This window comes from Polistes fuscatus, unplaced genomic scaffold (genome assembly GCF_010416935.1).
Source record: "Polistes fuscatus isolate 324 unplaced genomic scaffold, CU_Pfus_HIC Scaffold18, whole genome shotgun sequence".
In the NCBI taxonomy this organism is placed as follows: Eukaryota; Metazoa; Arthropoda; class Insecta; order Hymenoptera; family Vespidae; genus Polistes; species Polistes fuscatus.
In genome coordinates this window covers 477,289-493,152 of record NW_025113086.1, presented here as the reverse complement: position 1 = coordinate 493,152, position 15,864 = coordinate 477,289, and the positions used below count along the sequence as shown (strand labels likewise).

The window sequence follows — 15,864 nt, the reverse complement described above, 5'->3', positions numbered from 1 at the left end:
AGTTTTATTAAAAATTAAAATAACTATTTTAACAATTTTATTAAATATTTTGATTTTTTTTTCGTAGAATTTGATAACACTCGGTATGTGTTTACCAGCATCCTGTTCGAAAGATCAAGTTTCTATTCTTTTAGAAAACGTGTTGAGGAAAAGAACTTTTTTTAAAGGCGAACAATACTCAGCCGATTTTTCGTTGGTAGAAGTAAAAGATCTAATGGATGACCATCGATGGTTATTAAGTGGCACATTCATTACAATGATGTAAACCAACAATTCTTTTATCATTTATGATAGTCCTTCGTTAAATATACAATAAAATTATGTCTTCTTGTTGTTGCCTTTTTTTAGGGTAATAGTCGTACTCACATTCCTATTAGTGATAATAGGAACGGCCTACGATGTCCTGATATACCAAAAACGATTGAAAAAAAATGACAGTTGTCTTCAAGATCGTGAAAATGTTAATTCTCTAGCGATAGGTATATCTATTTTATAATTCGTAATCCTTTGGTTTCAACATACTTTTGAGTTATTATCATTCCATAAGAAATTATTTGTACGTACCCTAACGTAGCTTGAGGTAATACTCCCATATCTTCTAGTAATTTTTACGAAATCTTTACATGAGTGAGACACGTATTTGGGTTACTAGTAACGAAAGGATTATTATAGTCAATTCGTATGGACAAACAGATAATAATTTAATATCAAAACGTTTATTTTTTTAGAAGAACTTCAAACGCTAAACGATAATAACAAAGGACAACTGGAAAAGTCAAAGTACCACAGTTTTTTTTATAAAATATTCCTAGCTTTTTCCGCATATTCGAACACGAAAATAATATTTAGTATGAAATCTGAAGATGCTGGTATTTCGATTATACACGGATTAAGATTTTTTTCGATGATATGGATTATTTGGCTGCATACAGTATACTTTTCAATGGATATTTTTGGTACAAATATTACGATTGAATTTAAGTTTCATTCAAATAAGATATTTCAATTAAATGAATATATGCTTGTATATTAATTCTCTTTAATTTTCTGTTATGTTTATTAATAGACAATAGGTCGTTTCTTTTGAAAAAAGTAGATGATTTATTTTTTTACGTAATATACAGTGGGACTATTGCAGTAGATACATTTTTTTGTTTTGGTGGTTTCCTTGTCTCCTACTTGTATTTAAAAAAAGTTATGGGCAAGGATATACGTGCACCGCATAATTTTTTAAATGTAACAAAATTATATTTTCTCGCTCTCATGAAAAGGTTTATTAGGTAAGACCATTTTTTTAATTCCTTAAATCTAATATAATTTAAGTAATTTATGCATAAGTTTTTCAAATTCGAGGACAATAAAAACAATTTTTTTAATATATAAATAATATCAACTATACTAGTGACCCTTATGTTGGTTGTTCATAAACACGATTTTTTGTTCGAGGACCTTTATATATGTGCATAGATACGGGGTTATAATAACCGATTGCATAATATTAATAAAAAAAATAAAAAAAATGAAATATATTTGTTATGAGTAATTTTATAGAATGCCAGGCATAGTGTAAAATTCACGCAATTTGTAGAAAGGAGAATTTATTTTTCGATTTGACTGGTCATGCTATAAAATGTTATTAAGGTTTTAATCAATTTAAAAAATTTTCTTTCGTTAGGAATTTTTAAAGTACGGTCGTGGAGGAAGTAATTTCAAGTAATTTTATGTGTAACAATCAATGAAAATTACAAACGCTATGTTCGAATTCCTTGAAAAGATTCAGTCAATTGACAATATGGGTTTTTCAGTTGTCCCTGTATAAAACAGAGAGGTGGAGGTTGGAATTTATTTCAAGCTTAGAAAAAAAAAAACGACTAATTAGGAAAGAACAAAGAAAGTTCTAGAAATAAACGATTTAGGGTAGTTTATCCGTTGTAAGTGACATTGATCGAGTATTGATTCTTATACTACAACGATTATGCATATTTCAAAAAAATTCGATCTGTATCTATATTTGATAGATGTTCAATTGACAACGGATAAACGGTTCTGAGATCTCTAATTTTTACCCCTTGCATTATTTTGGCGAGTCTGACTCGTGATGAAAATTTCAGGCAAAACATGGATGTCACGAGTCGGGCTCGTTGTTCAGTTCCAAATCAAACATGAACATCACGAGCTTGACTCGTACTCGACATCTTGCGTTCGGTCGTGAAAATAGGTTTCAAATTTCGGCACGCGCTCCGCCGCTCGCCTTTCACTGCGATGATCGAGGCAGCCGCGTTTGGCCTGGCGTTTCCTGAGGTTCCGAATAGTGCAAGGGGTTAATCGTATTATTAAATATATTTTTTTAATTTACCTGGACTGTATATTAAATTTATTTACTTGGATATCGGAATACCAAAGTTTTATGAATTTTTACATAAATTGGATCAAAATTTGAATTATAATTATTTGGAATATCTTACTTATTTTTTCTACTTCTGCTATTTTAGATTGTCACCTACTTTTATGATATTAATCGGATTAGTGCAAATAAATGTAACGTGGTACAGTAAAACATCGCTCTTCTATATAACGGAACGATCACACGAAAATTGTCAGAAATATTGGTGGAGAAATATCCTCTATATTCATAATCTTTTTAGTGTACAAGATATGGTATGGACCTATTTGAATAGCAATTTTAAAAATTCTTCTATGATTAAGTTAATAATATAGATACAATATTACTTATCAATACCGATCTTTGCAGTGTATGCTTTGGAGTTGGTATTTGGCGAACGATATGCAGTACTTCCTTACAGTAAATTTTCTGTTATTCTTATCTTCAATGTAATGCATCTTATATTTTTTTTTTATAAAAGTTTCTTCTTAAGAGTATATCATTTTAATTGATTGAACATAATTTTATTTCAGGTACTTTAAAGTAGCAGTTATTTTGTTATGCTTATTGTTTATATCATCTATAATTCTTTCTGGCTATATATCCTACATTTATAATTATATTCCTACGTAAATATCAATATTAATTATTATACATATTTTCGGTAATGTATATTTTGAGAACATACTATAGAAAGTTTACTTAAAACCGTATTATTTGTAATGAGCTAGTATTTTACAGATTGTCGAGTAATCCAAAAGTGTGGTTTAATGAAAGGGTTAATTTATCAACGAAATTACGATTTTTTATATTACAGTATGGACAAGCACTTCAATTTATTTGAACCTTTGTACTTTCGACCATGGATTAGAATAGGACCTTACCTAGTGGGTGTGATCGCTGCGTATATTCTTTTGAAATTAAACAACAAACTATTATGGAAAAAAGTAAACACATCTTCTGATCTCTTGTCGCTTACAAATACTTCACGATCAAATTATTTTCTTGATGCTGTTGATGATATCTCTAATGTTGATACAACTGATTTTAGAAAACAATAATACTCTTTTGGATACTGGGTAGTGTATGCAATTTATCAGTACTTTTTGGATTATATCAGAATAGATTATCAGTTTTAGCTGCTGCTTTTTACGTTGCTCTCGGTAGAAATGTATGGGCAATTGGTATAGCATGGATATTAATAGCGTGTTGTACAAATAATGGAGGTATAAATAAATATCTGATTCGATTGTTGAACTCGATATTATTACTTTCTTATCGTTATTAATCAAATCAATTCGCATTTTAGGTATAGTGAATCGTATTCTTTCTTGGAAAGTTTTGATACCATTCAGTAGATTGACTTACGCAGCCTTTCTGATACATCCACTTATTATAAGCTCTGTAAATTTTTTTAGTGAAACATCCATTCACTTCGATTCTCTACCAATCGTATGTATTATTTTTTAATTTTTGATTGTACCTATAGATTAAATAAGTTTTAATTAATTATCGTCATGTGTGTTATTCTACTTTATTTCTCAGGTAATTTTAGGTCTGGGATATGTAGTAGCAAGTTACATATGTTCTTACGTGATATCGTTGATGTTCGAAATGCCGTATATTTACTTGATGAAAGAAGGGATGAAATACTTAAACAAATAACATGAGTATTTTTGAAGTTATACTTCTTTTGGAGTGTTTATTCTTTTGGAGTGGTAATTGCCGAAAAGACAAATACTGTAGCTGTCGATGCATAAGAATGGCCTAATATTTGTGGTCGGAAAGGGCGTGCTAGAAGAAAGAAGGAGCCCTTACAAAAGGCTCTCGGCGCTTCTTGGTTTTAACGCTAAACTAGGATACTTCCTTGTCACGGGTGTCGTAGCGCTTCGACAGGTCTCGACACGTTTCGACGTCTCGACGCTCCCACTCACTCGTTTGCGTAGGATTCGAAACATTCAAAATTGTTATATTAATTACAGTAAAAACGGCTGACGGTTGACAGCTCCAGTAGAATTCAGACCGTATCCTTTGGTTTTTGATTTGGAACACATAATATACGACATTTCTTTATTTTACATGAAAAATTATGCACTTTAGTTTCTTACTCCCCATCACCCCTCATTCTTACATATATTTTATTTGTTTAACTCAAGTTGATCGCTTGAAATTATCAAACGTATCACTTTGAAACTTACAGGTCTTAATTGACGGACGCCTTTTTCTAAAAATAAGACATTTCCAGCATTTTATATAAAAATAAAATCTACCATGATAGATTAAGAGGAGACCGAAAAGTTAAGAAAAAGGCAACAAAATATTTAAATGAACATTTAATTAACTTTAAAACACGTCAAAAAACAAGTATTTAATAATTTAACTCTTGTTGCGTAATCCTACGCAAGCGAGTGAGTGAGAATCATTTGGACGTTTCGAGACGTATCGACGCGTGCCGAAATATAGCGACAAAGAAACATCTTAGTTACGGTGTAACAAAGGAGCGCAGTGAGCTCCTTGCAGGGCGCTTTCGTTCTTCTAGCACGCGTTCTCCCACCATTTCTATTAGTCCAATCATATGCATCGACAGCTACGTTATCTAGCTTTTCGGTAATTGGTCCGCACGTTGCATCGTCTTTTTCTATATAAGCCGCGCGCTTTCACGCTTAAATGCTATTCTACCACGAGACCTGCGTGCGTTCACTTCGAAGAGAACTACATTCCTGCGCTTCTATTACATCAGCGGAACAAAGGAACAAGAGAAGAAGGCCATGTGGTCAGAATTATACTCTGCCTTTGGATTAACATTATCATCGATAGCTGCCGATAGGCAAGCCAGCGACACATCATCATCAACTGTATTTCAACCAGGGTTTTTATGCCGAAAGGCTTTTCCCTGCAACGAGCCAAATAAATCGTACTTATTAGTACTGACCGGGCTCAAAAAATATATTTTAATTTATTTTCACCTACCCTCATTCCTCATAAATAAACGATTCCTAACATCCATCTATAAGTGCATTTTCAACGACAAGAAAACCACCGGAGTACCGATACAAGGCGTCGGTCGTTCAACAACTCTAAAACAAAAATCTTATCGTTGTAAATCAATATTTATATCAGTTTAAATAAATTAATTTCGATACTTTACCATTATCTAAATATATTGTAAAAGATTAATTTGTGAATTTGTAGATAAAATTTGATTGTACTACATTTAAAACATTGTAAAAATAATAAAATACAGTACAAAATTTTCTCTTAAATAATTATAAACTACAGCGGCTTCAAAATAAAATACGGTACTGTATAATACAGAATATATAACCAACAAAAATATAAATAGGTATTGCAGAAAACTCAAAGTTCGTATTAATTTAACTTTTATTTTCATATTTTCGAAGAAAACTAAATTTACACCCTTAACTTTATTAAAATTAATAATAATTAATATGGTATTGTATTGTAAGTTCTCAAATACTTTCTTAAAATACAGTATATGTGTTCAAATGGGAAAATTATAAAGTATTTTCTCTCTGAGTAACTGTCGCACCGCACAATTTAGATCTCATTGTCAGTGAGACACTTTGGATTGCGGACTATCGTGAAGACTTGTGTGAAATAATAAAGTTTTCTTTCGATATATAGACTTTAGTTCATCGATTTTAATAAAAATAGTTAGATTATTCAATCAATTGACGGTTATAAACCATAATAATTTGTGCTAACAAAATGATTACCAGTGTATGAAATATGAAAAAGAATATTAATTTTTTTGCTTCTTCTCTTCTTCCAGCGTCCAAATAGGCATATTGCCTGTTCTTCATCGCAACTCGCTTCTTGTAGGTATATTGTCCGCCCATCGTTTTCGTGGTCTTCCTGGGCTTCGTTTCCCTAGTTGTGATCTATCCCTAGCGATCTTCACAATTCGGTCTCCTGTCATTCGGGTTATGTGATCGTTCCACTGAATTTTCCTCCCCAATACCCAATCATTGATGTTGTCGATTTGGCATGTTCTTCTGAGGGCTTCACTTCTTTGTCTATCCCATAGAGATTTTCCGGTTATTCTCCGGATTATTTTCATTTCCGCTGCCTCCATCATCTGGCGGGTTTTAGATGTCTCGGGTCTTGTTTCCGCCGCATATGTTAGTATGGGTCTTATAGTGGCCTTGTAAATACGGCTTTTTGTGTCTATTCTGAGATGTTTGTTGCGGAATATGGTGTCATTGAGTTGTGCCGCAGCTCTTGTTGCCTTAACCACTTGTGTTCTTACTTCCGTTTCTATTTCACCAAAGCTGGAAATTTCTATGCCTAAGTAGTCAAACTTCATCACTTGTTGTATAATGCTCCCATCAACCACCAATTTACATCTAAGGGGTATCTTGGATGTGGTCATGCACTTAGTTTTGGATGTAGATATTACCATCCCAAGAGATTGAGCCATTGTGTTGAACTCATGTAGAAGTCTCTGCAGATCGTCTTCATTTTCCGCTATTAAAACTGCGTCGTCTGCATAGCATATGATTTTCAGTTCTTTATCTCCCATCCTATAACCTCTCTGTTTACAGACTTTTTTTATAATTTCATCCATGATAATATTGAATAGTAGCGGGCTCAGTGAGTCTCCCTGTCTAATGCCTCTTCCCAGTGTTACGGGTTCTGTTAGTTCGTTATCTATCTTTGCCTGTATGTTGTTGTTCTGGTATATATCTTCTATTGTTTTTATGATGTTGTTTGGTATTTGTCTGTTATAGAGGAGATGAACCACATCAGTTAGTCGTATCCTATCGAACGCTTTTTTTTAGGTCTATAAAGCAGAAGAACGCCGGTTTATTATATTCTATCGACTTTTTCGTTATTTGTCTGACGACGAATGCTGCATCTCTACATGATCGTCAAGGTCTGAACCCTTGTTGCTCGTCAGCTAGTGGTTTCCTTTTACTGATAAGATTTGAGATTACTTTGGTGACTAATTTCAAGGTAGTGCATAGCAGATTTATTCCTCTATAGTTCCCGGGCTGCTTTTTATCTCCTTTTTTAAAGAGTAAAATCATTGTGCTTGCTCTCCATTCGTCCGGAATTTTTTGTTGTTCGAGGATCCTTTGTGTGAGAATAGTCAACTTCTGAACCAATCTTTCTCCACCGTATTTGAGGAGTTCATTTGCGATGCCGTCTTGACCAGGGCTCTTCCTATTTTTCAATCCATATAGTGCTTTTCTCATGTCAGCTTCGTCGATAGAGATGTTATTATTTATCATGATATCTGGGACACCTTGTGTTGTGTTAGGTTGGTCATCCTTGTATAGGTCTTTTAGATATGCGGTCCATGTTTCCTTATCAATTTGGCTTACTGGTATTAATTCCGTAATTTCTTTCTTCTGGTTTCTAATGAATCTCCACATTTGTTTTTGGAGACCGTAAAAGTCCTTCTCTAGTTGTTTTGAGAACTTTTCCCAGTGCATGTCCTTCATTCTTCTAACTAGCGTACCAGTTTCGTTCCTGATGTTTTTGTATGCGTTGTAAGACTCGGCAGTTCTAGTTGTTAGATATTTAAGGTAGGCTTGTTTTTTCTTCTTACATTGTTCTTTTATCTCTTCGCAGAACCATGGAGTTTTATTTTTTGCGACGCCTCGTTTTTTACATTTCTTGGTTCCCAATGCCTCTATGGCCGCGCTTTTTATGTTTGCTTTTAGTTTCAGCCATATAGTGTTTACTTCGTCACGATTATCAGCTGGGTTCAGTTCGATTTTTTCTCTTAAACGTCTTTTGTATAATTCTCGTGTTGTTGTATCCCAGAAGGTATCTATCTTTATTGTTTCTTCGTTTGTGACTTTGATCTTTTCTTTTGTGTTGGCATTTGATTCTAAATTTACCAAGAAGTAGACTGTGGTCGCTTCCAACGTCGGCTGAGTTAAGTGTTCTCACATCCAAGATTCCAGATGATGGTATATAACTATTGGTTAAGATATAATCAATGGTTGAGCGTTGACCCCGTGTGTTGCTAAAAGTGTACTTGTGTTGCTCTTTGTGGTTGAAAAATGTGTTTGTGATTCTAAATCCATTTAGGGAGCAGAAGTCTATCATGAGTTTTCCGTTCTCATTCAGTGTTTGCTCATTGAATCTCTGCATTATGCCGGGGATCGGTTGGTGACCAATGCGAGCGTTAAAGTCCCCTAAAATTACTACTCGTTCCCTCGGGGGTAGTGATTCAATGATACGTTCAAGTTCTTTGTAAAAGTCTTCACGTTTCTGCTTCGCTTTATTCTCGTCTGGTGCATAAATGGACAAGATATTTAGTGGGGACGAATCAGTCAGCAACTTGAGCAGTACAATTCGTGATGATATGTGTTGACGGCTTTCGATCTGGTTGATGTATCTTTTATGTAAGGCAATGGCGACACCCTCCTTAGCTCGTTCGCTCTTTTCAACGCCGCTGTATATCACAATATATTCACCGTATATTCTTTGGCCCCTGCTTTTCTTCTTCGTTTCTTGGAGTGCAGCAATGTCTATTTTCTGATTTTCAAGTTCTTGTAGAATTTCTTGTTCTTTGTTATTAAGGGATTTTACATTCCAAGAGGCCATCCTGGTAATGTTTTTTCTTTTCCAATTCGTTATCCGTTTTCTAGCATGGGTCGTCATCAGTGTATCCGTCCTATTCCGAGGCGCGTTGTGGTTTCTTCGAGCTTGTGCTTTATTTTACGTCAGGCAGGTAGCTAACCTAACCTAACAACCCTCCTCCTTTATCCGGGCTTGGGACCGGCAACATGACCCTCACGATCATGTAGGCGAAGTTATTATATTATATAGAATTTTTTTACAACGAGAAAAAATAACAAACGTACTTGCGCTTTGTTTTCTAAATCAATAATTATTATATGAAAATAAAATGTGTGATGTAAAATATCTCTACGCTCATAGGCGTAAGAAGCAAATGTCAAACAGACGGTTTTTTGTGATTATTGTGTTACGTAAGTTGGACGGGAAAAGAGACGACAGATAGAATTTAAATGCGAAAAAGAGAGACAACGCATGTTATACATATCATTGCTTATTCTCAGTTTTCTCTTTTTGCTTATTTTCTTAAGAATGATAGAATGCTTTGCAATCATAAGACTCGTGCAGCAGTTGCGCATACAAATACTTTTCAAGGTGTAGAGGAGAAAGAAGATGCTATGAAATAATCAGTGATATATAATATGTATTGATTTACATCCAACGAGCTAAAAACGATGGTAATAATCAATTACATTTGAACTTACTACGAGAATGTGTAACAATTTATTTTCATAATTATAAATTTGTATATTACGATATTCACATAATACTAATCTAAGTCATTGAAGATCTATGCATGTGTTCAGATTCAGATGGAGAAAAGAATAAATGTAAATTATTAGAATGTTGTAACAGAAACATGGTTTTCGTTTGTTTATTTTAATATTTGGAAGTATCCTTTCATAAGATATTTAAAAATTCTAGTATATTGTGACCTATCGACACTACTTTCTAATCAAATTTTTTTGCAGTAGTACAACTAAACAACGAGTAACATTTAATCAGTAGTATAAAATAAATCGAAACTATTTACAGTAGTTCATATAAATGGCAAACTAACTATGCTTTCAGTACTTAAGATAATTTAGCAAGGCAAATTGCAGTAATCTAAGGAAAAGACATAGTGACAAAAAGAAATAAACAAGAAGACAAAGTGTGAGTTGTATTCTATATAAACTACTTAACCATTTTTGCAGTATCTATAGAATCATTATCCTGTTAAGAATAAGGTTCTTCGTAAATATTATATAAAAATCACATTTATTAAAATATTGACAAAGTATGACTATTGTATATATAATTCAATTTGCTTGAATGATTACCTCTACAATCTAGAGAGTCACACCTTCATTCAATGTTAATAGTATGTCGGTAAGTGTCGTATAATATAATTATTATAATAAATAAATTTTTTCATGGAAAGTCTTAAAATATAATACTTTTGTGAGTGATTGTATTCACTTTGTTTTTTTATCGTGATCGTTAGTAACCGATAGAAAAAAACTATCGAGAACTTGAAAAAAAAGAATCATGTTTTCTTGTTCAAGTAATTAATCCCTTCTTTCATCAAGGAAACATACGGCATTTCAAACATCAACGATACCACGTAAGCACATATGTAACTTACAACTACGTATCCCACACCTGAAATAAACTGTAAAACAAAACAAAAAAACAAATAATAAGAATTCATATAAATTTATCAATATAAACAAACAAGAAAAAATAAAACATACGAATGGGAGAAGTTCAAAGTGAGGGGAAGTTTCACTGTATAAATTCACAGAAATGATAAGAATTGGATTTATCATGTAAACTGCGTAAGTCAACCTACTTAATGGTATCCAAACCTTCCACGAAAGAATACGATTAACTATACCTAAAATACAAATTGATTTTATTAATAACGATAAGAAAGTAATAATGTCGAGTTTAACAATAAAATCAGATATTTAGTTATACCTCCATTATTTGTACAACAAGCAATTACTACCCATGCTATACCAATTGCCCATACAGTTCTACTGAGAGCAGTGTAAAAAACAGCACCTAAACCTGATACTCTTCTCGGATATAATCCAAAGAGTACTATTAGATTGCACAAGCTGCCGAGTATCCAGAAGAGTATTATTGATTTCTAAAATCAGTTATTAACATTAGAGTCAACATCAACATCTTCAAAAAAGTGATTCGATTCTATAGCATTTTAAAGCGACAAGCGATTAGAATATTCGTTTACTTTTTTCCATAATAATTTGTGGTTTAATTTCACAACGATATATGCAGCGATCACACCTACTAGATAAGGTCCTATCCTAACCAATGGTGAATAGTAAAACACTCTTAAAAGACTGTATTGTTTGTCAAATCTGTAATGCAAAAAATCGTTAATGCATTGATACAATAACCCTTTCATTATAGCGTATTTGGCCCAAAAGTATAATTCTATATAAATTCGCTCATAAATATTTATCACTTATAAATATAATTTATAAACGCATAAACTCCGCCTGCATGATCGATGGGAGCATCGAAATCAGCGATCATGTTGCCGGTCCTAAGCCCGGGAAAAGGAGGAAGGTTGTTGGATCAGGCTAGCTCCCTACCCAACGTAAAAAAAAGAAATTTGCTCATAGAGAAGAGTTTTTGCCTCGGAACAGGACGGATTCAAAGATGACGACCCAAGCAAGAAAAAGGACAAAGAGTTGGAAAAAAGAACACATAATGCGTCTGGATACCTGGAAAATAAAATCACCTAATAATAAAGATCAAGAAACTCTGAAAGAACTGAAGGACAATAACATCGATATTTGCGCCTTACAAGAAACCAAAAAGAAAGGCAAAGGGCAAATACAGTACGACGACTACCTAGTGGTCTATAGTGGAGTCGAAAAACAAATCAGGGCAAAAGAAGGGGTAGCCATCGCAGTGTCGACGAAATATCAAAATAACATATAAGAATGCAGCTACGTATCTTCGCGTATCTTGGTTGTAAAAATGAAAGCGGAAGACCAAAAATTAAATATAGTGTCAATTTATGCACCCGAGGATAATAAACCGAAAGAAGAAAGAGAAGCCTTCTACGACCAACTACAAAATTTAGTCGGATCATTACCAAGTAACCAACAAATGATAATCCTTGGAGATTTTAACGCCCGCATCGGAAATGAAATAATACCTGGAATAAAACAAAGGTTCAACGAAAACGTGTTAAATGACAATGGAGAACTAATGACACAGCTATGCACATTTAACGAGCTAAGGATTATTAATACATTTTACAATCATAAAGAACACTATAAATTTACATACAGCAACACCAGAGGCTTTAGGTCTACAATTGATTACATTGTTACCAACAGATACGTCCAACCAAACCAAATATTAGATATCAGGACGTTAAACTCCGCGAATGTAGGAAGCGATCATAGCCTGCTATTAGCAAAGATAAGAATGAAGTTTAAACCCCAAAGAAATCTTCACGAGCAACTCAAGAATTAAAATAAACATCGAGTCACTATGGAACTTATCAACCAAACAACTATACGAGAACAGGTTGAAAGAAAAAATCGAAAAAAACCCAATAAAAGAAGAAGATAACATAAACATAGCCTGGAAGAAACTAAGAACCAACATTTTAGAAGCTGCATATGAAGCCCTGGGAACACGAACTGTAAAAAACCGGGCTAGAATGATCAAAACTCCTTGGTTCCGCCCAGAGATTAAGGAAATATGCAAAAAAAAGAAAATGGCATACCTTAACTATAGGACATTAAGAACACCTGAGTCATACGAAACGTATAGACGAATCCGGAATCAAACAGCGACATTAGTAAGGCAAACAAAGCAAAATTATTGGGAGATTTTTTCGAAAAGAATGGAGAGTGACTTCTATGGACTCCAAAAACAAATCTGGCGATTTATTAGAAATCAAAGAAAGGAGGTCAATGAAATGATAGAAACAAACCAGATCACAAAAGAAAATTGGATTAACTATCTAACAGAGCTCTATAAATCAGAAGAACCTCAAACGGAACTAAATACGCCAGAAATAATAACCAGAAGCGACATACAAATTGAGTCCAGTGATGTAGAAACAGCTATTCGAAGACTAAAGAATAGGAAGAGCTCAGGGCAAGATGGCATCCAAAACGAGTTAATAAAATATGGTGGCCAACGTCTCACACAACAACTAACATTCCTAATCCAAAAAATACTATGCCAACACAAAATACCTGACGAATGGCGCACTAGCACAACTATAGTTATGTTTAAAAAAGGAGACAAACAGCTGCCTACAAACTACAGGGGAATAAACCTTTTAAACACTTCATTAAAACTAACAACAAAGATTATAACGAATAAAATTAACAGCTTAACGAATCTAGAAGACGAACAAGGATTCAGATCAGGCAGATCGTGCACAGACGCGGTTTTCATCATAAGACAATAACAGAAAAATCAATTGAATACAACAGCCAGCATATATGTGTTTCATTGATTTGGAAAAGGCATTCGACCGAGTGCAGTTAAAGGATGTTATACACCTCCTTTATAACCGGCAAATTCCGAACAATCTTATCAAGACCATAGAGGACATCTATAGAAACAATAAGATCCAAGCAAAGATAAATGGCGCCTTGACTGAACCGATTGATGCAGGTCGTGGTATCCGACAAGGGGATTCCCTAAGTCCCCTGCTTTTTAACATCATTATGGACGAAATAATAAGAAACGTAAGACTGCTAAAAGGATATAAAATGGGCAGTGAAGAAATAACCATCCTATGCTATGCTGATGACGCTGTATTAGTGGCCGAAAATGAGGATGATCTACAACGTCTACTACACCGATTTAACTGCATAGCCAAATCATTCAACATGAAAATATCGGCCCAGAAAACAAAATGCATGACAACATCAAAGACACCGTTAAGATGCAAACTGGAAATTGAAGGGAAGGTTATTCAGCAGGAAATGAGATTTAAGTACCTAGGAATAGAAATCTCAGGATATGGTGATGTTGAAGCAGAGGTAAGAGAACAGACAATGAAGGCATCCAGAATAGCGGGTTGTTTGAATGACACAATATGGCGAAACAAAAACATTGACATAGAGACCAAAGCAAGAATTTACAAGGCAATGGTAAGACCTATTATGTCACATACCGCAGAAACTCGACCAGACACGGCGAAAACGAAACAGTTACTAGAGACAACCGAAATGAGAGTTCTTCGCAGAATAGCTGGAAAAACACTACTGGATCGAGAGAGAAGTGAAGATATAAGAAGAACATGCAAAGTGGAAAACATTAACGAGTGGATACTAAAAAGAAAAAAAGAATGGAACGAACATATCAACAGAATGGACAACGGAAGAATTGTCAGAATTGCACGGGATAAGTCACCGGTAGGCCGCAGAAGCACGGGGCGCCCACGAAAACGATGGTGCGACAATTTAACAGTGCAATAGGCAGAAAAACGTCGTTACGGAACAGGCAATTTGCCTAAACTAAAGAAAGAAGAAGAAGAAGAAGATAAACGCATAACCAATAAATGATTGCACTAGTTTTATATACGAGCCATTATATGGACAAATATGCAAGCCGCTAGTGACGGGAGGATTAAATATTTTCATTTGTATAAAAATTAACATTGATATTTACACAACTTCGTAGTCATAAATGTAGACATAATATCCAGTTAAGATTATCGATAAGGTAAACATGAAACTAAACAAACTGCATGCTACTTTGAAGTACCTGGAACAGATTTATATTTAATGAATAAGGAATGTAAACGCTTGTATATTATTTTGTATATACCAGTATGTTTAGTATAATGTAAAGATCATTACATGGAAGATAAGAATAACAGAAAAGTTATAATCACGAAATATTGCATGTCTAATGCCAAGTACCAACTCCAAGTAATGCACTGTAAAGATTGAAGTACATAAGTAATATTATTCCTAAAATTAATAATTTATAGATGCTCTAATATTTAACATTGCTATAAGCATTGGTCTGTACCATTTCCTGCAGACTAAACAAATTTTGAATATAAAGGATATTTCTCCACCAATATTTCGGACAATTTTCGTGTGAATCCTCTATTATATAAAACAGTGAGGTTTTACTATAGAACGTTGCATTTATTTGCTGTAACCCGATTACTATAAAGTTAGTCGGTGACAATCTGAAACAGTAGAAGTAGTAACACATAGATGAGATATATTTAAAATTACTATATTATTAGTACTAACTAAACTAATATTTTTTTACTATTCTATAATACAATCCAGCCATATACGTGACATAAAAAAAAAGGATCGCATTTACCACCGACTTATATAATGGTCAACAAAAATATTATTATTATTACTATAACGAAATTTCACTTATCATTTTTAGAATTAAAAAACTTATGCAGGAATTAATCCTAATATATGGAAAAATTAAAAATATTAATAAATAGTCCTACCTTATAAATCTTTTCAGGACAACGAGAAAATATAATTTTATCCTATTTAAGTAATTAAATGGTTTACGTATACTTTTGTCTATTTCTATCTTTACATAAAAGTAAGTGACCAGAAAGCCACTAAAAAATAAAAATGTATCAACTGAAAAGGTAGCATTGGACATCACTTGATGGAACAAGTCCTCTGATTTTCTCAAAACCACTCGTTTATTGTCTTAAAATAAATATTAAAGATTTAAAATACAACAATGAAGGAAACCTTGATAAATATAAATGAGATCACTTATATTATTATAAATAAATGAAATCACAATCATTACAAAAAACTTACCAATATATTCTTTCACATAAATTAATTTGTGTATGAGAACAATCCATACCATCGTAATAAATTTTAATCCGTGTATAAACAGTAAAGAAGTATTCTGAGATTTCATATTAAATA

At 33.4% G+C, this 15,864-nt stretch overlaps 1 protein-coding gene and 1 long non-coding RNA gene across 2 annotated transcripts; both read right to left on the bottom strand.

The window, feature by feature from the left end:
- Positions 1 to 6,203: 6,203 nt before the first annotated feature.
- On the bottom strand, positions 6,204 to 6,926 carry LOC122515582. The gene has a single exon (XM_043632982.1). The coding sequence runs from the start codon at positions 6,924 to 6,926 to the stop codon at positions 6,204 to 6,206; it is 723 nt and encodes a 240-aa protein (XP_043488917.1).
- Positions 6,927 to 10,781: 3,855 nt separating this feature from the next.
- LOC122515477 lies at positions 10,782 to 11,248 on the bottom strand. Its single transcript, XR_006303279.1, has 3 exons — positions 11,178 to 11,248; positions 10,901 to 11,075; positions 10,782 to 10,817 (listed from the first exon to the last, which is right to left on the bottom strand). It is a non-coding gene; the product is annotated as an uncharacterized LOC122515477 (long non-coding RNA).
- Positions 11,249 to 15,864: the final 4,616 nt, after the last annotated feature.